General features: G+C 38.9%; 1 protein-coding gene across 7 annotated transcripts in view; it reads left to right on the top strand.

Moving 5' to 3' along the window:
- Mitf (microphthalmia-associated transcription factor) overlaps positions 1 to 25,173 on the top strand; it is a 209,263-nt gene that overhangs the window by 110,295 nt on the left and 73,795 nt on the right. For 5 of the 7 annotated variants that reach the window (XM_013513760.1, XM_005383792.1, XM_005383791.1 and 2 more), the window contains exon 2: positions 18,257 to 18,506. In XM_013513760.1, coding sequence (XP_013369214.1) covers positions 18,257 to 18,506 — 250 coding nt within the window. Of the gene's footprint in view, positions 1 to 6,197; positions 6,305 to 18,256; positions 18,507 to 25,173 lie in introns of those variants that run through there. The other 2 variants (XM_005383795.2, XM_005383794.1) reach the window with 1 other exon arrangement.

The following is a 25,173-nucleotide window of genomic DNA, read 5'->3' as shown; positions in this document are numbered from 1 at the left end:
TTGTTTTCCATTTCTTTCTTGGACCATGAAGGATTTAGGTTGTTTTGATTTTTTTTTTAGCCATGAATAGCCTAGTATCTCAGTTAGAGATGAGAACAGGGAAAGAAAGATTCACCATCCTTAGAAGCCAAGACCCTAGCTGAGGTGGCCTACAGAGGTCACTCCTGATTACTGAACATTATGTTGCTTTAAAATGGTGTAATATCTTGGCTTCTGTTTGGAAGAAGGAACTGGAGTTGTGGACAGTAATGATGATGATGCACTTTTCTATTTTAATCTTGAATACCCTTAAAAGATAAGCAGACACCTGGATTCTTACTCGTTCATTAGTTGTTGTTGTTGTTGTTATTATTATTATTATTATTATTATTATTCTGTAGTCACAGTTAATAAAAGAGAGAGAGGCCCATGACTTTAAAGTTCCAAAGTGAAAGATTTTATTCATTGTAAAGTCTTTTTACCAATGACTTTGGCTCCCACACTTGGGACAGACTTATCTGTTGCTGTTTGTTTACCTTGATAAGGAAAGTAAATCACTTTTCCCCCTTAATTTCTTATTGAAAGAGATTATCAAGGTAGCATAATCTCTTCTGTGTTTCCTTCCCTGGCTTTGCCTTGTCCCACACGCTTGCCTCATACTGCAGATCGTGATATGCTTATTACACCTGTTGCCATTTATTAGTGACAATGCAGGACTGCTGAATCACCGTTAATATGGAAACCCATACTTCTTTTGGAGTGAACTCTAAGAGAGAGAATATCAAAGACCTCACGTGAAGGAATTAATCCATTGAATTGATTATTATGCTAACGGGAAAAAGCCAAGCTAATATTTTATGTATTTCTGCCATCATTGTTGCATAAAAATTCACTTCAGATAGAATTCAAGGTACCTCTTTGTAGATTTCATTTTTATTCTCAGGACAGATTTTTCTAAGAGGTTTTGAAAGACTTAATTTTTCTTTCTGGATATTTGCATAAGCATCTAAACAATTCTTTAAGTTGGTATAAGTCTAAATCACATTTCACTGGGGTCATCTTAGTCTCCTCTGTATTTGCTTGTCAGCCTTGGAGGGCAAGCTACTGTGCGTGCCAGGTACAATGAGCTGTCTCTTAGAGGATGCCCTGATATCATTGTGACAGAGAGATCTGTTCTTGGTAGGGGAAAAAAATAGAAACAGATGAGAGAGATAAACATGATTGGGTAGTACGAGCAGTTATTTCTGCAAATAGATAGTCATTAAAAATTTCCTTTAGTCATGCTTGGATGGTTTCAGATTAGAACTGCTGGATCAGTTCCTTCTAACTTTGTGCTCAAATATTTTGTTCATGAAAATGAGTTGTGCTCAGCCACATAAAAGCTACTACATGAAAAGTATACAATTGTGCCACTGATTTACACCCATTATCTTCCCTAAGTAATTGCCATCCTTAAGTGATACTCCAGAGACCTTTCCTTAATCCTTTTTTTTTTTTTTTCTTTTGCTACCCATGCATTCATCCTTCCTAACATCCCACCTCTCATTCCAAACATATTTTCGGGGCACTTACTATATGGCACACGCTGAGAATAACATAAGGAAAAAGGACCCTGCCCTCCAAAGACAAAATACAATACAGTAAGCAAATAAAATGATTGCATGTGCTATTAACGAAAGACACACATGGTGAGAGAACAAAAAACAGAAATGTATTTTGATCTGGGAAGGGTGTTCAGGAAAGTCCTGCCTGAGGAAGATATGTGAGACCTGCAGGACCGCATCTGCAGAGGAAGTGGGGAGGCTCTGGGCTTCTGACCTCCTGAACTCCTGCCTGCTCTCACTGTGATGTGTGCAGGTGAATCTGGGTCCCCTGGGCGTGAGCCCCAGGAAGCAGAGCTTATCGTGTCTCCACCTTTGCCTTCCGCCGTCCTGAGAGCAGTGGCTGCTAGTGTGGGTCAAAATAATACTTGCTACAAGAGCCTTTTGGTGGCATCTCACTTTTTCCACAATGGGAACATAATGGCGCAGGTAGAGAAGAGATGTGTTCGCTGCTGTGGAAAGTGTTTTTGGAGATTCAGCACCACTTTCCTGGTCCTCTTCATGTAACTCATAATGAGGTGTCCATGAATGATTCATCGCATGTCCATAGTGATTCCAAATGGGTACTTTAAAGGATTAAGCTGTATAGGTAGCTCCTTTATTCAACGAATAGATGGAGCTCACATTCTTGAGTATTTCCCTGGCATTCAAAAAGAGAGAATTTACAGAGAATACATCATATATGCTTGGATTTGTATTATATTTTAGTTGGTTTCCACACTAGACTTTCAGGAAATCTTTCATAAGACACAGAATTCCAGCTTGTATCCTGAAGAGTATCTTTTATTTGTCTGGGCAGAGATCATTGACACTGATCCTTTCAGAATTTCCTCCTTTTGTTTTAAGGGGATGGTTGAAGGAAAGCTAGCTCCCCAGGTCCTTTCGATAAGAATGCAGGTTAGAGAGCCACTGGGCACGGTCCTAGCACAGCATTCTAAGACAGAGTGAAGCTTCCTAAGGAGTCACTATAGTGCCTGGCACATAGTAAGTGCTCAGGTGTTACCTATTGTCAGGCTACTGAGTAGAGGTAGGCGTTTCCTAAAAAGAATGATTCACATAAGAAAAACTATAAGAAAGTTCTATGTTTTGGTGGCAGATGGCAATAAAATATTTAATACCCAGTAAAATAATAATTCTGAGCTGTGATAGAATGGTGGCTTTACTTTTTTTCAGCTATATTTTTGGACAGGAAATAAGAAAATCTTTTTATGTCCTGTCTAACCCCTTCAAAATAATGAATTTTTCCTTCCAAAAAGATCCCGAAGCCCAGTTTTACTTACCTAGAAAAAGTTGATTTTTTAAAAAATTCCATTTTAGTTAACATTCAGCTTTTAAAGGGTCAATAAGAATTCTGATGACTTAGGCTTATTTGCTGCAATTTAGGACAAGAAATTAAGATTTGAAAGGTTTTGGGGCACATTTAATATTTATATTCTGCTCTCTGCATTTAGGTTTTTAACATTATTTGCTCCTCCCCATTCACCAATTCATAGTTCGAGTTTAGATTTAGGGTGTGCATGCGTGTGTGCATGTTTATTCATATACATCTAAATACTATGTATGCAAACTCAGGATATATATGTGTCCAATTAGAGTGTGCACATGAGAGCTGGTTACACATAGATTGATTCATTTTAAAAATATTTATTGAACATTAAACCCTGGACTGCTTATTCTACTGCAGATACAAAAGTGAAGCAAACAGACAGTGGTTAATGGCACTCAGAGGAAATATTTGGGTAGAGATTTGTGGGGTAATGTTTGGCATTTAGGAAGTGTATGTATTTCATGAACTCTGCAGATGGTAGCATATGTACACATTTCAGTCAAACTTCAGTCAGTTCCATGGTGAATATGTCATTGCTATATCCAAATAGTTCCTGAGAACATTAGTATCATCTCAGTCTTTCTAAAGTACCATTAATAAATTAAACAACTATCCCTAAAAACTAATGTATTTAAACATCTATGTAAACGGGCAATGGAAATCTTTCTTAGGGTAGTGGATTGTCTGGAATAAAAAGTCAGGCAGTGTCATTGGCTGAGCATGCCAGGGGAGCATTTGGTGCCATGCTGTGCCAAATGGCTGGCACCACTGGTTCCATGGTGAACCTTTGACAGTCCTTGAGGGCACAGATTGTCCCTGTGTGTAAGAATGTAATAAATCATGGTTTCAGTTCTAAAACTTACTAGGGTGTTTGTAATTTAATGCAACTTCAAGTATTGCCCAAGGTGGGAGAGAGTCTGGCTTAATCTTTTAAAATATAATCTCCCAAAGATCTTGATACAGTACATCCTAGTCCTCTCTTCTTACCCTGATACTTAACAGTCTCAGTGGTTAGTTGTTGTTTTGCTTCATGCTGTCCCATTTCTCTGGGTTCTTTCCATGGGTCACTATTTATGGGTTGGGTATAGTGTTAATCTCAGTCATAATCATATTTATTTTTTTGTTGAGAGTTTACTATGTGTCAGAGACTGTTCTGAATATGTTACACAAACATATTATTTCGTTCAGTTCTTACAGTAATGTCTGGGATAAACTCCTTTTTCCTCCTTTGTTAGGTAAAGCAGCTGGGGTAGAGAAAGTTCAGTAAATTTGCACGAGGTCTAAGAATCAGTAAATGGTGGGATTTAAATGTGGATATGTTGGCATTAGAAACCGTGTTCTTGGTATCCATCCGTGCCATGCTGGAGGCAGAGGGGTGGAGGGGGACAGGTTAAGAGACTTGGTGGAGCATCTTCGTCTCCTGTTTGCCTAAGTCCTCAGCACCACACCTGACATGTAGAAAGTGCCCTGTGACCATTGATGAGTGCAAGTGTTGCACCAAGGACCTGGATGTTTTGCTGTCCTCTTCCTTCTGATTACGGACCCTTAATTTTGCCAGGAATCTGCCACTTTTATGAACTTCGCTCCACTTTGCATCTTCTCCCCAACCCTCATGAAACAGGGTCACCTCCTCCCAGGGCCATTATATAGTTAAGCCTGTCTGTCTTCTAATTGGTTCTCGACTTAGCAGCCAGAGGCCTTTCCAAAAACCTCAAATCTGAGCTCCTGTCTCCTGTTTACAACCTCTCAATGCTTTCTTAATCCTTTTGGCACAAAAATCAATGATCTTTCCCTGGCCTATTACAACCTGCACGGCCTGGTCCTGGATACTGCTTTGGTCTCATTGGTAGCATCCCTCCCTCACTCTGTCCTTCAGGGACAATGGGTCTTCCTGTTAACTTCCCACCTCTGAGTTTATTCATGTGCTCCAGCTACTGCCTGGGAAACTTTCTCCATTACGCTCACACCGGGGTCTCAACCCAAGGGTCCCTGCCTGAGGAAAAGCCTTCTTGACACTTACATTTGAAGTTTTTCATGTTGTGTAGCAGTTTTCTCATTTATAATTAGGGACATAGGTGATTATCTAATGTTTCTCACTAGGCTGTTTTTCTTATGCAAAGGTGTTTTGAACTTAGTACATGTTCCATATATATTTACTGAAGGAAAGAATGAGTGAGAGGAGAAAGAATAAAAAGGATTTGTTTGACCGGGACCTCTGGCTGGGTATTTCCTATTACTGGAGAGTAATTTTTAAAAAGCTAATCTCATTAATTTATGGAATTCAATTTAGATTATAGCTTCTAGCGACTGCACTGTTTTCTATACATTTAGTTTGGAGATAGACTCATAGATGCAGAGAAGTGAAATAAATTGCCCAAAGTGCACAGCTACTCTGTCTGATGTCCTTGTTCTGACCTTTGAATTGTGTGTAGGGAGAACTGTACATATTTTCATAACTCTATAAAGCATCTTTGGTGCTGACTGTAACAAAGCTATATAAGCATTTGGTAATGATAGTTTTTATGTTGTGCATTTTAAAGTTATTTTTGTGTGAAAGAACCTGTATTGCTGTTTTCTGCTTCTTGTATATCAGTGCATTCAAAATTGAATTGGATGACAATCTAAGAATGCACAGATGTATGGCCTAAAGATGTGTATGTTCTGAAAGATGCTGCTCACAGTGGAAAGCAGCTTGTGTCCTGCTTCCCCCAGGATGAGGCAAGGACACCCCTCCTTGACATTCTTGGGATCTAAGGGTGAGGGATACTGGATCTCTAGCCTGTCAGCAGCAGGGCATGCTCAATTATCAAGCTTCAAAAATGCCTGTGCAGAGATGTAAAATAGCTAGAGGTATATGATGGGTTGATGCTCAAGATCTCCCAAATGAGAAGGGACAGGAGCAATCCCACACCCTCTCTCCTACAGTCTGAGTCCTTTAAGTGTTAAAATCTCACCAGTATGTGAAAGTACCTCTTCTTTCAAGTTCTCTAATAACACGCAGCCCCTGCAAGCCAGAACCGGTGACGGAGTTGGGGATGGCTAAATTTGCATCCCCAGGTGTTCAGCTGGCTGCTGGGTGGATTTCTGGCCGCCCAGGTCCTCCAGTTAGCCCCCTTTGCAGTGTGAGCCAGCGTTTTCCTCCTGCAGGTACTGTAGGTACTGGATTAAACAGGTCTGCTGTTGCAGACAGACACCAGGCACCGTTCTAGCGTGGAGCTGTGTTTGGATTGGAGTTTCCAGGGCCTTATCAGGAGCCACCCCTAGTGACACAGCCAGTGCCAGAACTAACTTTGACTTTCACTCTTCACCAAGGACTTGCAGAACACCTTAAAGGAAAAAAGATGGAGGCGCTTAGATTTCAGATGTTCATGCCATGCTCCTTTGAAAGCTTATATCTGTAAGTGAAGTTTTATTCTGGAAATAATCCTGGGACACTTAACAAGGACAGTTTTTTTTTCTTTCTAAGGGGGAGGACAGAGGAAGGGAAGGCTTGGGAATTATAAATACTGGAGCTGTTACTTTGTGACTGTGGCTTTAATCAGCTGCAGCCATAACCTCTGCTGGCTAAATATGACAAGAGTAGCAATGAATTGGGAGAGGGGTTTGAAACGTTATGCTGTTAGCTTTGCCCTCTCATTTAAAATTGAATGTTGATCTTAAATTACTGATGACAGGAAACTTGGCTGCTTGAAAAATCCGAGTTAGAGCAGAGCTTGATTTATGGTTACGAGGTAGACTGCAGCTCAGCTTTGTTATAAATAAAAAAGAATTTTCTTCTGGAAAACAGCATGTTTCGTAGTAACGTTTGTCAAAACTGTCCCATTATAAACACTTTGGATTTTTGGTTTGCTCTCTTTTTCCCCCCTGACGGTGCAGTAGTAACAGTTACATTGCTAAACCACTTATTTGCATATATATATACATATATATATATATATATACACATATATATGGTTTCTTTGAAGAAAAAACATTCAGACATAAGAATCATCTGCATAGCCTATATAAATTTAGAATAAGTTTGAAATTGGCAGTTTCAAAGGAGTAGTAAAGTGAAGACATACTAAGTGGATACCCCCTTTAACATTTACTTTCACTGTAAGGCCATAAGTTTTGAAAACAATACTAAAAGCTGTGTCCCTAAGTGAATAGGCATTCAAGCAAATCAACTTATGCAAAAGCAACCTCTGGAGTTTAATAATTATTTACTGAACATTCCTGGGTCGTGAGAGAGGTTTTGATTAAGTCAGGGAAGCATTACGTCCAGCAGCTTGCAAAGGTATGTGTAAAGAAGGTGAGAAGAGTGGAAAAACACTACATGTAAGAGAACTATTTTTAGAATTTGATTCTTAATAATACAGCTTCCATAAATTTAAATCTGGATTAAAGTCCATCGTTCTGAGTTAATACATCCTTAAAAGATCTTGTGAAAGGTAGTTCTAAAAATGATTTCCAGTTTCTTTTGCCTTGAATTTTGCTAAGGTTTGTTTTTACAGAGACTTCAGCTATTTCATTCAGTGTGTCATTAAAACAGCTTAATTACTCACCTGTAAAATGCTAGAATATTTTATGAACAAAGTATATATAATTATGTATTTTAAAATGTCATTGTGCTAGAATTTTTATAAAGTTCTGCCTTATAAATCAGATAATAGTTGGGGAGATAATGTCTGCTACTTGTGATTCATGCTCTGCAAAATGTACTCTATCACTTACTAATTTTTTTCAGTACTGATTTTAAGCAAGTTAATGGATGGCACCACCAGCAGATCAAACTCACCATTCTCTTGCAGTGTATGGACAACAGTAATGTCAAACCGGCATCCAAACCCAAATTGATTCTTAGAGTTTCTTTTTCTAGTTAAAATATTTGTCCCAGGCTTTAAGCTTTCAGGATGAAATACTTAGCAAACATCTTGGACAAAACTTGGGCACTGAGCTGTTGCCCATTAACTTTTTTTGTGGAGGGCGCACGCTGAGAATTAATTGTTGTTTTGCATTTTTTTTCTAGAAACTCACAGGAACTCTGAGGCAGAAAGCAACATTCTAGAGTTGTGCCTTCTTTGAAAACAACTTGTCAGTTTTCACTAGTTTTGAAATGCTGGACTGTTCAGAGGGGATCATTTCGGGGATTCAGACACAGTGTAGAAGAACTCATTGACTTTATTCATTGTGCACATTGTTCATGGGGTCTGTTCTAAGTATCTTACCTGTATTAATTCTTACTACTTCTTTATGACTAAGACGCTTTTTCCATCCTCATTTTGCAAATGGGAGAGCTGCGGTTTAGGCAGCTTAAAAAAAGTCCTCCCCAATTCCTATACTTATGAATGGATAGAATTAGGATTTTAACCCAAGTGTTCAGGAATCAGGGCTTACTTTTTTTTTTAATCTGTTACAACGTAGGCATTTTTGCGTGAGTACTAAGTGAATCAATACTTCTTCCTCTGCGTTTGTATTGAGTGAAGCTGTCCCATCTCTCTTTTGTTCTGAATATCAGTGTGAACCTCAGTTGAGCTTTTGAGGCCCCATGTCTTGCCTGGGTGTCATACTATTCGTGTATCATGCATTCCCTGAATCCCACTCACTGTTAATCTTAAGGCAGCTGCTTGGGGAAGGAGAAAACTGTGTTAAATAGATTAACTGATTGTGAAATTATCCTGCTTTTGAAAATGTGAAAATGTGGAGAAGTTCTCTGTCACTTGATGATTCAAGCATGTTGTTTGACAAAGGTCCTTCAACACTATTGTTTGATTTTACGAGGTAAAGAGATACCGAATTTACTTGAATAAATGTTTATTTTATCTAGGTGCTGGGGAATTTATAATATGCATAGAAAATGTAAATATCTCTGCCCACGGAACTATCTCCCCTGAATGGTACCAGCCTCACCCTAGTCTAGACCTCATCCTCATGGTACACAGTGGCTCCTGGAGCTCCATCCACAGCAGTCTGATTTCAGGAGACTCTATGATAAAAGATACAAAACAGAGTATCTTTTAAAGGATATTTTCTGGAAGTACCTCATGACATTTCTGTTTAAATCTCAGTGACATAACTTAGGCCTGTTGCCAATTGAGCTCCTGAAAAACCAGGAAATGTTGTGAGTGGCAGTGTACCAAAAATAAAAAAGCAGTAAGTAAGAAAATGGGCGCTACAGGTTGAGTATCGTTAATCTGAAAATCTGGAATCCGAAATCTGAAATGCTCTAAAACTTTTGAGCATCGACATGATGACACAAGTGGAAAAGTCTACTCTTAACTTCATGTGTTACATCATAGTCAAAACATAGGCATACTGAAAATGTATAAAATTGCCTTCAGGGTATGGGGATAGGGGGACATGAAACATAGTGAGTTTCCCACTTAGACTTCAGCCCCATCTACCAGGTGTCTTCTTATGTATATGCAAGTATTCCAAAATCTGAAGACATCCAAAAATTTAAAACACAATCTCATGCATTTTAGATAAAGCATACTTAACCTGTAGATTATTTGAATTATAGATATTTTTTAAAGAGAATAAAAAAGCAATAAAAATGATACAGAATTTCCAAAATAAGATAATAGGAAATTAACAGTGGTTATTATATTGTATATTGTCATCTTCAAAGTAGTTGCTGAGATTACCAGGTATAGGCATGCAATTGATCAAACAATATAAGCACTAACTGTTGCTTTCAATGAACTAATAGAAATTAGAAGTAAAATCATCTTAGCTATCTTGTGTGTGTATATTTTTTTCCCCCTTCTTTCTTTTCTCCTTTCCCCCACCCCCCGTTGTTCTTTCCTTTTGAGCAGTTTCTTACCCTTTCACAATATCTATTGTACCTTTTGGGTCTTATTTACTCTTTCAGTTTCTTACACTAGGGAGACAGTACAATGTTTACATATGTGAGCCATCTCATCTTTGACAAACAGGCCAAACATGTTCACTGGAAGAAAGATGGCCTATTTAATAAATGGTGCTGGAAAAACTGGCTCTCTATGTGCCAAAGACTAAAACTAGACCCATGTCTATCACCATGCACTAAAGTCAAAATGGGGCAAAGGTCTAAATATTAAAACAGAAACACTAAATCTACTGGAAGAGAAAGTAGGTAAAAATCTTGAAGATATAGGGGTAGGCAGAGTTCATGAACAAAAACCAAACTGCATGGGAAATCCTTCACAGAATCAACAACTAGGATCTCATCTTATTGAGAAATTTTGCACATCAAAAGAAATCGCCAACAGAGTAAAAAGAAAACCCATGAATTGGGAAAAAAATTTAGCCAATTTTCCCTCAAAGGACTTCTATCTAGAACATATAAAAATTTTTAAAAATCAGGCCCCCAAAATTCAAAGACCCCATCCAAAAATGAATTATAGATCTTAAGATGAAACTTGATTATCTTTTTTTAGAACTGCTGATATTTTTAAAGCATCACAAAAGTCATCTGTGAGGTTTGAGGGCATGTCAAACTGATTTAGGCAAAAGTAGAGATTGGTTGATGTTTGTCAAGATTTCAGGGATGGCTTGATCTAGATGCTGAATACCATCCAAATATTGCCTCTTGTTCTTTCTCCTTAGTCCTCCGTCCTTTCTTTCAGTTTTTGTTATTGTTTCATCTAATCTGGCTTTTCTTCTAAATGGACCTAGGAAATTCCAGATTTATCTTCTTATTGCCTTTCCAACTTTTAGTATTAAAAGTTGTTTTACCCTAATAGTTGCAGCCCAAGGTATAGATGTGGCTCTAGAGGTCTTTGGGCACAAGCTCCTCCCTGAGTTAGTCCCTGTGGCTAGGGGGATGGATGTCCAAGCCTGGCCTTTGTTTCCATGTCTGGAGGCAGTAGCAACACCACAACCTGGAAGTGAAAGTGTTTCTTCAGGTGAAATCAGGACACTTTCCCAGAGAAGTGGGCTAGGATTATGGACCAAATATGTATAATCACTGGGAGTCTTGGATGCCAGGTGTAACTTTGCCTCCTCAACTGAGGCAGGTGCACCCATTCACTGCCCCTTACATTGTAATTTTGTACTTTTGTCTGGATTTCAACACTGTATTGCAAACCTTGGATCTTGGTAGGTTTGCCCCATATATGCAGCAGTTAAGTGACGGTAGTGTAAAACTTTTAAACCTTCTACTGACCTGTTCAGGTTTGCCTAGACTGCTGAACTGAACATGCCCTGGGACTGGGGCTATTATTTGAACAGGGATAGAAGGACTTTCTGCCTTTATAAAGTTCTTTCTAGTCATTTTCATGTTTATGTCTGATCCTGTCATTACATATTACCAGTTTGGAATTTTAAAAAAAATGCTGGGTTTAAAAATACTCCAGGTGGGGCACCTTGTCATGCCATGACTTACATGGTACAGAACGTGAAATTTTAAAACGTAACAGCTACATGTGAATGGGATTCCATAGTTGGACAGAGTAAGGAGGAATTTGAGAATGTGCTCTAGAGGAAGGAAGCGTGATTTGAAAGGCAGAAAACTTGAGTGTGAGATACTTAAGCTTTATCTGCTTTATGCCCTTTTCATGGTCTGGCTCTCAGGCGAGTTCTTTGAAAGGAATTCAGTGTTAAGAGTGTGCCAGCCCACAGCGGCAGCTGTGACAAAGGGAAGTCAGTTGCGGTCATACAGTGAGGAAACAGCAAAATTCGTATCCTTGGTTTCGACTCTCTTAGTAAGAGATTAACATTCTCCTTTATTGGAGTATATAAAAGTGGGAACATTTTGGGAGTAATGAGTCAAATCTAGCCAAAAGTCTGGTGATGGATATTGCCTGGAAGAACAATATTCCTATGTTACAAAGGTCACTAAACATATTTAACCATCACGTCTAGTTATTTTTCCGTCAGCAAGCCCTCTTAATATTTTATTTATAAATTACATGTGTCTCTGCATATGTGTAGGTACCACTGTACTAATATATTTACATACGTTTACATGTGCAAAAGAAACTGGAAATGATGAGATAAAGTAAATGTAAAGAAATGTTTAATTTTTCTTTGTGCACCCCAAGGTATCATGTTTTGTACCCTCATTTGGAGAATAAGAGGTATTGGAAGTATAAAGGTTCTCTTTGATTATAACCCAATAGATTATTGAGGTCAATCGTATCTGGAGCCCAATAAAGGTCCAGTTTAAAGAATATGGAGAATGCTGAATAGAGATGGAGAATCTGCTGTTTTTACCAGCTAGCTGGGGTCCTGGTATTGGAAAGTGAGGATTTTGTATCATTATATGGCTGCTGGTTCTTAATTTTCCTCCTTTTGTACAGTGAGAGTGTTTTCCTCCTTTTGTACAGTGAGAGGTACAAAGGTCCAGAGACAGGACTGCTGTCAAGATTGAGGAGGCCCTTGATGTCCCGAATGTCTCGCAGCACCTGGCATTTGAAAAGCATTCATATTGGTTGAAGGAATAAAAAGGAGAGAGACATGCTATATTTTGCAAGCCGCTTTTATTTGCCCATACCAGAACTCTGGACTGTTTATTATCTGAATTGGTAAAATCTCCTGGAAAAGATGGAACTGTGGCCATTGTAAATTTATTGTCTTAACTCCTAAAACCCAAGTTTGGTGATGACAGACGCCCTGAAGATCTCAGGGCTATGACACCTAATACCTTCCATTTGCATGGGTCATATTCCCAGCTATTTAAAGTACTGTAACAAGGGATGATACGATTTCTCACTGGTACTTGGTTCCTCTATATATGTTGGAAAAATCATCCTGAATCACTTGGAAGGAATGGGTTGATTGAGATAAATGGATGTACTGCTCTTTCCAAAATGGCAAATACCAGCACCATCATTAAGCAAATGCACACAGGTTTTTACCAATTCTGATTTGTTTTCTGGATGCATTTAAAAAGAGTTTTAAGCAGTTCCTTTCTCTGTTAAGAGTCAGGCCAGGGGCAGTTTCTATTTTCTGCCTACTGGTTCCCTTATGCTTTGACTATCAGGATTCTTCGACAGTTTCTGGAGAATTGTGTTTGCTCGGTTGCATAGCTTGTTTGGCAGGAGTGATCAGTGCTTCTTGTTTCACCCTATCCATTTGGTGAACTCATTATCAGCACAACTTTTCAGGCTCTGGTTGGGCCCAAAGTGGGTAGTGGAATCTGAATTTCCTCGGGTATGGAGGGAGATGATTTGGTTGATAAGTCAGAGTTGTGGGTTCATGTCTGAGCACTTTGGATAAACAGATCCATGATCTTGGATTTTTTACTGTTAAGTCTCCAAACTTGGCCAAGTTATCAGAATCAGCTGCAGATTTTTTGTAGATGTATCAATTCCTGGGACTTATCTAAACTGAAATCAAAGCTTCCAGTAACGGGACTGGGCATTTTTATCTTAGAGCATCCTTGGCTGATTTTGTTGCCTTTTGCATCTGGGGACAGCTGGAGCTTAAGCTGTCTTACCTGTATGTGATGTAACTACTGTGCATCTTGCTGAGTGCTGTGCCTGAAACCACCATTGTGCCCTCCTGGGCATAAGTAACCGCACTCCACTAATAAGTGAACACTTGCTAAGCTGTGAACTCTTATCGAATGGTTGTCTACAATAGTTGTCTTTTTTTTTTATTGCAGAAAAGGAGTAAAATTTTTAATGGCTCATGAGAGAACTGCAGATTAAATTGTCTTTTCTGTCTATCTCTGCAAAAGTTTGTCAAGTTCTCAGAATTAAACTGGGATTACCTGAACTTTATATGATATATCTCCTATGGTCCAAAATTTTTCACACTGAAAAAATTTCTTTCTTATATCAAAAAATAGCATGTTTGTGGCTTAATATTATAATTTTTACTATTGTTTCTAGTCATTGTGTTAAGCTTTTCATATCACTTTTGAATTTCAGTCTTCACTGCAATACTGGCACTCCTTATAAACGAGGAAAACCAAAATATGTAGAGATTTTCTAACTTAGCTACATTTACAGGTTAATGTGGGGCAAATGTGTTCTGCCTGAGGAGCTGAATAAAGGAAACAGAGAAATGTTTAATAAGTTCCTTTAGCCTCTTTCGCTTTTAACTTATCAGAGTCCTGCCTTGGAGGATTGTGATATGGCAAAGATTAATTCATATGGTCAAATAAAGGGGTACTGGTATTGTCAAAGGTGTGGGGGGGCAAGCAGACATTTGTGGGGTGCTGGAGCATTGAGCTTATAGAATTTCTGATGTACTGTATTTAAGTGGTTGATGAAGGCAGTGGTGTAAACTGTTTGGATTTAGGAACATGCAAGATAATTCAGAGCACCTGTGCGATATACCTAACTCATAGACAAAGGGCTTTGACATCTAAAAACATAAATTCACCAATGAAGTTTGGAATTGGGGTCAAATTGAGTCACTGCCGTGTACGCATCCATAGCACTCCAGCTTCTGTGTAGAGCATTTTATTTAGTCTACATTAGCCCATCCAGACCCTCTAGTACATTTGGGAGATGGGTTGTGCAAACCCCAAAAAGGTCAAGTGGCTTACTAAAGACCAGGCTTCTCAACGGTGATCGAACTTGAATCTGAGTCTGGTTAATGACCTCCCTCCTTGAGCACACAGGGAGCCATTCCCACTGTCAGGGGAGTTGTGTGCCTGGCCGCAGTGATTTGGGAATGTGCCAGTAAGGGCATTTGCCTCTGTGCCAGTTGGCTTTCATTTCTGAGGGTGAGATGGACACCTTCCCACACGGAACTGGATCAGATTCCAGCCATCTAGATAATTTACTTAATTTTAGGGCATCTTGAAGAATGAATTGTGACTATGGCTTTAAACTATGAGGTTAGAAGCCAGGTATTCCCAGCACCTGGCAGTAACTGTTTGTTGCATAAATGACCTTTACATAATCTGATTAAAAGGAATCAGACTCATGGAATTAGGATTATCTACCCAGGGTTGAGATTCATGGGCTTGGGATGAGTTCAGTTCACTTCTGAAATTAAATACATTTGGACATCTCTTCAGCATCAGGTCTTCGTGTTTTAAAAATAAGCACGATAGCCACCTGGAATATTCTCACATAAGCCTCAATTTTGAGTTTAAAGTCATTGTGTTCCTTTGTCCTGCTAAGGTGGTGGCGTATCGATGCCTTCGTTTTTTTTCCACAGGTGATAATTGCAGATTCAGTTATTTCTAAGAGAAAGGATATTTAAAGGAGAAGAAAGCTGGGACTTTGGGAGTCATTCTTCACAACATGGTACTATCCTGCAGGCTGTGCAGGGAAATGATTCTGATCCTTCTTTTGTGATTTTTTGGAAGATTTGTTAAAAATTGTCACTTAGCTGAACTTCATTATATTTATATGGATGTGAAAATATATTTGCTATATTCTTTAGTGGGGTTTCAATTTGTTTACACCTGTCTGTGTGTGTGTGTCTTCTCCCCCCCCCCATAGAGTTCAGAAAATGCTTAAATGATATTTTTGACTTTCAAGTATGAACCCTTAGTGTGGCTGATAACTAGTAATTTATTTTGTCTGTGGAATGCTTTACTGTTAATTGAAAGGATTTTCCCCCCAGTATCACAGCCAATGACTTGTCTTGTGCAGCTAATTAGTGCGATTATTCCACAGCTGCATGTGCTGCTGCACAAAGGTTTGCTCCTGTTTTTATCAAAAGGATCAGTCTCGTTGGGAATGCTTGGACCTGACAGGCTTTGAATAGTAAGACCAGCGTTCCTTTATTTATTTCAAGTAGCCACCACCCTCCCACCCCCCGGCTTAGGAAAGTACATTTGAGCTTTGAACACATACTCAGAAATGGGAAAATACGTTTTCTTCTGATGCTCTTTTAATAGGTCCTTAGGAAGTAAATAGATTGTTTTAAGTGACTAGAGTACTGGCCAGGGGGTATTCTTATGATGTGAATGGGCCCATATATTAATATAGGAGGCAAGGTATTAACATTCGGTTTCTCTGGGCACGATGGGGGAACATCAGGAAAAGAGGCTTTACAGTTCTCAGGGTACTGACCACTTTATGGAGAACCGATGTGTTTTCCCTCTTACTGACAAAATGCTGTGTGAGGTAAGTCCAGTCTCCTTGCTTCTGGCCAAATGGTGAATGAGTATGCTACTCAGAAAGTACTATGGCTTTGTAGTTTAGAAGAGAAAAAGTGAAGAAAGTAAATTTACCTATAGTTCCCCTCCCACTCTGGCAACTGTGATCACTGCTACTCATTCCCTGCCAGGCATTGTATTTATATATATATCTATATATCTATATCTGTATCTGTATCTAGATATAGATATATAGATATATATATGTGCCGTACCTGTTTGAAACCAGAATGTCAATACATTTTTGTATTCTACTTCATAATTTACTCTTCTTGCGTGCATTTCCTACTTGGCCCTGTAGTTGTGCAATTTAAAAAAAACGTGTAGTATTTTATTGAATTCATGTGTCAGAGTTTACTTAACCATTCTTAAAATTTATGGAGGAATTATAAGTGATTCAGAATATGTTGCATTTTGTAATGTTATGTTTTCCACATTTGAATTATTTACTTAGGAAAATTGTCAATGAAATTTCTGAATCCAATTGAATGAACAACTTTATAGCCTTTTAAAATAACATTAAGTTGCTGCCTTACAGGATTATAATATTTACCAGCAATGGCCTAGGGAGTAGTGTTGGACCTTTTAGAGCTTTTAGTAATATAAACAGCCCACTGTGGCACGTGTGCCATAGGTTCGCCACCACTGGCCTAGAATGACATTATCATTATTCTTTGTCTTATAATGAACGTTTTTTTTTCAAGAATTGGTCCTATCTAGGGTGCTATTTTGCATCTGTATTTTTAAAATTTATTGTATTTTATAGCTTTCTTCATATCAGTAAATATATTTCTACCCCATTTTTAATGGTGGAACAGTGTTAAACTGTGTAAACTCATTACAGTTTATTGACCCAATCTCCCAAGGTGAAAATAAGTAAACTTTTAGTACAGTTTTACTATATAGTTTTTCTGGGGCCATGTGAGGACAACACAGATACCTCTTCATCCTGAAGAGTGAAGACACCTTCATCCTCACATTCTTGCAGAACCTGCAGGTTCCTGTCCTTAAGGAGTTTATAGGGGTGGTTGTTGATTTCAGGGCTTTAGGTCACCTTGTGAGAAGTTAAGCAGTGCTGGGGTCGACTCAAGGGAGGAAAATCAAGGGCAAATGCTTCTCTTGAAGCCTTTCTACAGTGTTTTCTCAAATGTTCCTTTTTATGTGTTTCCAGATGCTAAGGTTTTATACTATCTAGCTTACACAGAGATTTAAAAATCATATTGTGAGAAATAAGTTAATGGAATTTTTTAGGTAACAATAACAGCAACAGTAAACACTTAGTGAAGTAATGCTACCTGATACTCACTGTATGAGAAGATTTGTGTGCATTGTTTTATTTAAGCTTCATCAACGCCCCATGAGAGGCCTTTGAAATACAAATGATGTGCTAGAAGTATAAAAACATACTTCTCTTTTATAAGTGGGTAAGTGGGTACCAAACTGTTGTCATCTTTCTATTCCGAGTAACTAAGGCAGAGTGAAGTTGAAGTAGTTGATATCATAGAGTTGGCCAGATGAGCAACCAGAAAACATACTTAGGAAAATTATGAAATCTTTCATTCTTAATTTCTGGTAAGTGTTTAAGCACTTTAAATAAGTTTGAGTAGCAGAAGTCGTAAAATCATTAGGAGCAGGCCTCACAGCAGAGTGCTCCATAGCCATGATGTGCCAAGATGAATTGGAAGAAAAGGCAGTACAGAGAAAAGGAGAAGGGTTGTGTGGTCAGACTAGACAACCCCTTGCCATAGGACTGGGGTCGAGTTCAGCGTTAACGTTCTGATCGGAATGCTTCTTTCATTAATCATTTCTACTTCCTTTGTCTTAGAAACATTTCCCATGATAAACCTCAACTTCTGTTTAAATAATTCCTTGCTAGCAAACATTTCAGAAGTCTTCAAGGAATTTAGATAATATGTAGGAGTACTTGTTTGGTTAAAGTCAGTTATTTCAAAAAGCAAGTCAGGCAATTTATTTTTAAATATGGGTGCCATTAAGACTCATGGCTTGACACTGCATATGGTGGCGCTATATTTGGTGGTGATGAGTAGTGTACTGTATAAAATGTCAAAAAAAAAAACCCTTAAGTGTCTTGATAAAAATGCTTGGATGCAATCAAGCTGACTTATTTTAATTCAGCTACTAATGACTAAAATCCTGTCACCTCTTGATTTTCAATTATGTGGAGTACCGTTCTGCGACTTGATTATATTTGTGCAAGCTCATTTCATAGTTTGGTGCCATTTAGGGTACCCCAAAATGTAAACGAAGGGTCTCATTAGGAAACTAAACATTGTGTGCATTTTGGTTTTCCCACAGCAGTTCCGCGGAGCATCCTGGGGCCTCCAAGCCTCCGATAAGCTCCTCCAGTATGACATCACGCATCTTGCTACGCCAGCAACTCATGCGTGAGCAGATGCAGGAGCAGGAGCGCAGAGAGCAGCAGCAGAAGCTGCAGGCAGCCCAGTTCATGCAACAGAGAGTGCCCGTGAGTCAGACACCAGCCATAAACGTCAGTGTGCCCACCACCCTTCCCTCTGCCACCCAGGTGCCGATGGAAGTCCTTAAGGTATGTGAATGTTGCTCTTGTGATTGGACTGAACCCTCTTCTTTTTCCATTTTCCAGATGTTTTCTTTTTCAGAATGTGAATTAATATTGGTTATATTGGTCCGTCAGAATCATATTTGTTAGTGTTAACTCCACTGATTCCTACATGGCTTTATACTTTAAAAGAAAGTGGTAAACTAACTGGAAATGTAGTAGTAACACTCCATAAATGGTGGGAGCAGGTCAGTGCTCCATGTGGAATCCCAAGTAGAAATAGGTGTTCGTTATAATGACATCTTTTCATCTTTCTGGAGTAGAAAGTTTCAGAACATAAAAGTTAACGGAAACAGTCCTGCTCTTAAAACTTTTGTAAATTTTTTCTTAAATACATCCCATAGCCACACTTCAATCTTCTTAGTAAACCATGTTGGGTATGGAATCTGACTCTTAGAAAGTCTCATCAGATCTAAAATCATAGACAAGTTTTTTGTGCTTTAATAATCAGACTGCATAATCCTTTTACTGAAGTGAGTTGTCTGCTTTGGGTCTCTTTGATTTCTTGCGAGACTAGAAACTGCAGGAGCTTGTTAGCATCATTCTATCTAAGACATATAGCTTCCTAATTACTAAGGAAAGTTGTAACAAATCTAAGGATAGAATTCCATCTCCCACATGTGTCTTCCACATCACATAGGGAGATACTCCTTGTGTAATGATAAACATTTCAATTCTTAAATATAATTGGTTCTAAGAAAGTCGAGGAACTTCCTTACTTTTTAATTTTTTTCCCATTCACCTAATTGATTCATTCTGAAGGTACCAAGTCTTACTGTTCATTAAACAATGTGAGCTTTACACGCCAGTGATTCATTGTTGGTCTTTGCATTCATTTGTGTGCGCAGGAAAAAAAAAAATTGCCACTATTTTTTTACTATTAAAATAGGCAGAGGAATGATGTGTTATAATCAGGAAGCAATATTTAATTGTTACCAGGAAATAGGAAAGAGATTGTTTAAAAACAACTTCAAAGCCAGTTATATTTTATTTACAAAGACTTTTAAAATGTACTGTGACACAATAATCAAATTCAGAGAAGCTAACTGAAATTCTGTTAGGGTAAAAACAAATCAAATGGTTTAGCAGAAAATTTTACTGTAGTGTGATTGCTTGAAATTCTGCATATTGCTGCAGTCAGTTACCCTAGCCTAGCCCCCTGTCAAATAAAAGGAAGGTTTTTGCTCTAGAATAGATTGTATGAGTTTCTTTTTGTTTTGCTTGGTTGAAAACTGACAATTACTATTTAAAGTTTTTATAGATTATTTCCTGTTGCTCAAGTCATAGTTGTTTTGTTTATGCCTTACTTAAGCTTATATAAATTAAATAATAGCAAGATATGAAGAAGTGTATCAATTTTATTCATCATAATGCACTTTTAACCTGAAGAGCAACTTTTAGAATTTTTAGAGGAGATAACATGAATTTGAGCTAATAGTGGCTTATATCAGCTTAAAGGTGATACTTCATTTTATATTACATTGAAATCAAATTTCTTGTTAGGGCAGTTATGTGTAATGGTGGAGAAATTACCCAAGTGCAGATGTGTTAAGACATCATTTTCGGGCTGGAGATTTAGCTCAGCGGCACAGCGCCTGCCTAGCAAGCGCAACGTCTTGAGTTCAATTCCTGGTACCGGAAAACAAACAAACAAACAAAAAGACATCATTTTCATATCATCTTTAAAACTGACATAATTTTGAAATGTTAAAATATTTAACTTTTGAAAATTATTAAAATTAGAATCTATGTCAAATAATTTGAATAATAGTTCTCTTTTCCCTTTTATGTTGGTATGCTCTGGTTGCAGTGGGTTGAGCTGCAACTGCCAATTTAGGAATACCAGGGAAATGTCCCCAGTTAAAGGATAACTAAATTATTAAAACCGAAAGGCAGTCTGGCCAGAAATGGGCAAGTGGTAGATTTATATATCAAGCCAAGTAGATTTCATCTCCATTTAACTTTTACATTTGTATCATTCAGTTAGATAAACTAGTGACGTGTGTCGGTTAGAAGAACTATCAGCATGACAGTTTGGATGGGTTTGATACTATTTAGACTGTAGTGACCTTAAGTGAAGGACCAAATAAAAGCGTAAGATTTCATTCACCTAAAGTATTATTCTAAGAAATTCAAATAAAATTTGTAAAGAGAATATCATAAATCGTCATTTCAGTTGTTTTAGGCTTAGAACTTTTTGAAGATAATTCACATATTTTCAACAGTTTTGTATATGAAAATATTACACAGTATTTATTATAGAAATACACCTGAAGAAAAATGTGGTCTTTTATTTTCCCTTTTGTAGTTTTTAAATCATAAAAATAATTTTATGAAGTAAATTGTTAATTTTGGAAAACAGTTAATTTGCTTAACCTGAGACCTTTTGCCATAAATGTACATTTTCAAAAAAATGATTAAGTCTAAGTATACTGAGTGCATTATGATTAGACCATATTGAATAAATATTTTCTCATAGTGTAGTCTGAATAAATTCGTCATTTAGTTTTTAAAGGTTTAAAGTGCTAAAGCAGAATATCTCTGTTTGTCCTTGGAAATAGGTATATACAGCTTGACCTTTCAGCACGTGCTGGAGAATCCCTGGTTAAATTTCTGCATTTCCTAACTGCTTTCTACAACCCTGAAAGAAGAAAAACCGTAGTTTACTTTTCTCTCTCTCATGCACACGCACACACGCACACACAATTTATCAGAATTCTACTATCAATGGATTGAATTACTGATTTTGAAATGCCAAATCAGTGCTTCCAGGTTAATCACTTTGGCAGAGTTGTACTTAAAATATGAAACTTTGTGGAGCATATGTAAAAATTGTTCACATCTGGGCAACTGAGGACTAGTTGGAATTCGTGTCAGAGGTTGGAAACTCGCATCACTTATTCCTCAGCACACAGTCATCGTGTGGACTATAAGCTGATGAAGCTTCACCGGGTTAGCTTCTGGTTTCTGTCTGGATTTCGTTACTTGGTGGATTAATTGCTCTTACTGATTTTCAGGTTGGAGGACATGGGATGATGAGCCTTATTCCTCTGTATTTATCTATCAGAGGTGTTCTCAGGGTTTTTAAGAACAAGTTTACACAACTGAGTAAGGTAATTTAAAGATGCTTCTTTACCATAAGTGAAGCAACACTTAGGATGCAAAATGCATTTTTTTTTGCAGTTGTGAACGTACCCTGGTTTGAATGGTGAATTAAACAACAAACACATGAAGAACTATGATAGAAGTGATTTCTTCTACAGATAGGTTTTATTAGCATATGAGTCACAGTAACCTGCAGTATGAAAATTGATGTCGATTTTGTTTTTAAAACACCAAAGCAAAGTAAGCAGATACAGATGTTGCAGACATGGTAGGTCTCAGAACCAAAGAAGCATCTTGGTGTCAGCCTTCAAGTTCCTGTCCACACGCTCATCAGATGTGTTGTTACAGGCTCTTCTCTACCTTCTATTGGTTATTGCAACACATGCTTAGTGTGGTACCTTAGACTGGCAAGTTCATCAGGGTATCTTTTCCCAACTACCCCATCACGGACTCTGGAAGTTCATAGCTTGAAAATATTTTTCTGTTCAGCAATTTGTAAGGAATTTCCAAGGATCTCCCCCCTCCACCGCTCTCTCTCTCCCTCCCTCCCTCCCTTCCTTCCTCGCTGCCTTCCTTACTCTTTCCTTCTTCCTCTAAGTTTATGAATCTAAAGGCCAGGTGTTCCCTTTGGAGTAAACCTACTCAATACATTGAAGTTTTATGCTCTGCTTCAGATAAAGGTGATATGAATTTAAGAGAACAAAATACCTTTTGTTACTGTGGGATATTTTAAGTAGTTTAAAGGAATTTACTTAAGAATATCTGTCCTTTTCCAAATCATCTCAGGAGTTGGGCAGATTGCTCTGCAGTTAGAAAGGGTGCTTTGTGTTCATCAAATACATAAATACTTTTACCAGGATCCTCCACACTGTAAACTAAATTTACTTTTCCTCCCCAACACTGCATCAGTTTGAACAGATTCTGGTGTGATGGAATGGAAGTCCTGCTTCCTCATCACCTTGTTCTATAGAAGACACTGCTGAAGGTTTCACCAAGGAGGGAAAAGGTGAACGACCATATTACCAGTTTTTTTCTATAAATGACGAAATCCATCTGTAATAGAATGTTCAAAGTATGGCTCAGCTTTTAGGTATAATCCAGGAATGTGGGAAAGGTTGTGTGGATTTACGAGCGGGTTAATGTGTAATGGATTGGCAGAAGGAATTTCTCCCAATGCTCACATTTAGATTTTCTTTTTGATTATTTAGCCAGGAATACAGAAACTGAACAGCTTCACAGTGGCTGCAGGAAGCCTGAACAGATGTGACACATATCAGATTGGCTTGCTTTGGCCCTTTAGGGGATCCGTTGCTTAAGGTGCTGTCCCCATGAGATAAGGACCTGCAACATTTGAGGTTTCTTCTAATAGCATATTTCATCCATTCATGAGCCATCATGTACTTATGTCCCCAGACAGTGTGACACATACAGACAACCTGTTAGCCTCAATGTCAGGGAGTGTTTATACACTGGTGTATCCTTCCATTTCTGAATCAATCTCAGTGTCTCGATATCTGCGAGGTACGAGTATCCTTGTTTGGGACAAGACAGGGATTCGGGTTCTAGGTTCCACAGATGCTCCTCCTTCTCCCAGAGACCTCGTTTCCCTGCAGTGTCTTTTACACATTCAGTGTCACACATATGGTCATTTATTTTCTCTTTAAAACTCATTTTATTCACTTTAAAAATTGCAAGAGGTGCTCATGTACCTTTATAAATACACACATTGTGGAAGAATAATCCAGTGGGAAACTCGCCATTGCTACCACCCACTTCCTCCTTGAAGCTCCGTGGAGGGAACTGCTGTTAACAGCATAGGGTACAACCTTCCTGTCATTTTCTGTTTTCCAGCTGTGCCATTGCCTTGTGTGGAAGCAAGATCTGAAGAACTATGTTAGGCAGGTTGGTCAGGTAGATGTGACTCTGTTTCTCTTTGTTCATATTTTGCAAGTGGAAAAAAAACAGAAATGGAGTTTCACCCCCCGCCCTTTAGGGTTGTCTTTCCCTTTAAAAATATGCTTCAGAACTTCCCCATTCTACCCTAGGCTCAGTGGAGCTTGTGCTGTGTATTTTGAAAGGAGTTAGATGGTTCTGGTGGACAAGTGTGAGTCAGCTTGCTTGGCACTGACTGGGCATGTGTCATGCCGCCCTTCAGGCCCTGTGGGTGTAAGTTAGTAATCTTAGGGCTGGCATAGGAAGGTGTTCTGTTGAGCTGTTCTCTTTGTTTAGGGTTTTACTCTTTGTCTACCCTAAAGGACAGTATGAGGAGCAACTGCCTACAACAAAATATGCCATCTGATTAAGCCTATGAATCGATTCCACCTTTCTGAAAACAGTGAGACGTCTGCTCTGATTACATTTTTCACTTGGTCATTTTGGTACAAAATGGAAATGATTGCAAATGATTTCTCCTTTTCCAATGACAGGGCCATTTTTACAATGTGGCTCCAGCGTAGGATAGCATCTGGGTGGTTTCATTAGGCCAGGTTGTGGGTGGCGCCAGCTGTGCTCAGTGTACACCTGGAAGACCTGATTTTAGAGGAGGTGGAGGAGGAGGATCTTCACGTGGTCTGCAGAAGCCACTTGTCGTCATGTAGTCATTTCATCACCTGAGAGGAGGCACAAGCTCCCTACAGAGACCCTTAGTGGGGTGCCGGTGGGAAACAGGTTGAGAAACACTCCTGTAGATCGTCAAGCATCTCCTCCCCACTCCTCTCTCTGTGTTGCACTCAGAAAACGCTCATCACGATTGCAATGAATTAGACCCCTGCCTTCTGGCTGGGCTGCATCTTGTGCTTAGTATGGCCAGTGACATTAACTCATTGACTCATTTAATGCCACCCGTGGTCTGTGCAATAATTGTTAGTAATACCCATTTCAGAGATGTGGGAGCCAACACAGAGGGGCGAAGTCATGAAACTAAGAGGTGCAGTCAGGATTTGAGCCCACTCAGTGGAGTCCCTACCCTGCTGCTAAGAGCGAGAGAAGGACTGGGACCTTCAGGACACAGAGATAGCAACACCCCGTCTCTCACATGCTGTGGGAGCCCAGCCGGTAGCAGCTGTTGATGGCACGGCTTCCAGCTAGCACCTCACACTGTTGTGGGAGTTACTGGTATGAGTGACAGGAGAGGGAAGACACGAGCTTCACTGACTGCTGGGATGGTGACCATGGGGCACTGTAGGTGGTAGGATGAGTGCCTGGTACCCTTGAGCTCCTTTACCTCCTCAGCAACTCTGTGAGATGGGTAGGAGAAGTCCCACCCTCCATGTGGGGAAAAAGTGGGGAGGTTATCACTGGCCCGTGATCACACAGTTAACCTCTATCCCCACCCTCTACTAAAAGCACACACCGTGATGTCCTTGTGTTTTCTACAGAGCGGAAGGATGTACCCTAAACATTCTACACAGTACTGCTAACAGAATACATTATGGTAAAGTGGGAGGCCAGAAACTACAAAAGAGCCTCAGGCATAACAGAAAGATACGTGATTTTAGGCATTTGGGATAAGGAAGGCGCTCTCTCTTTC

This window comes from Chinchilla lanigera, unplaced genomic scaffold (genome assembly GCF_000276665.1).
Source record: "Chinchilla lanigera isolate Chin_1 unplaced genomic scaffold, ChiLan1.0 scaffold00020, whole genome shotgun sequence".
NCBI lineage: Eukaryota > Metazoa > Chordata > Mammalia > Rodentia > Chinchillidae > Chinchilla > Chinchilla lanigera.
The sequence above is the reverse complement of the archived record's forward strand: the minus strand, read 5'-3'. Positions and strand labels throughout refer to the sequence as shown.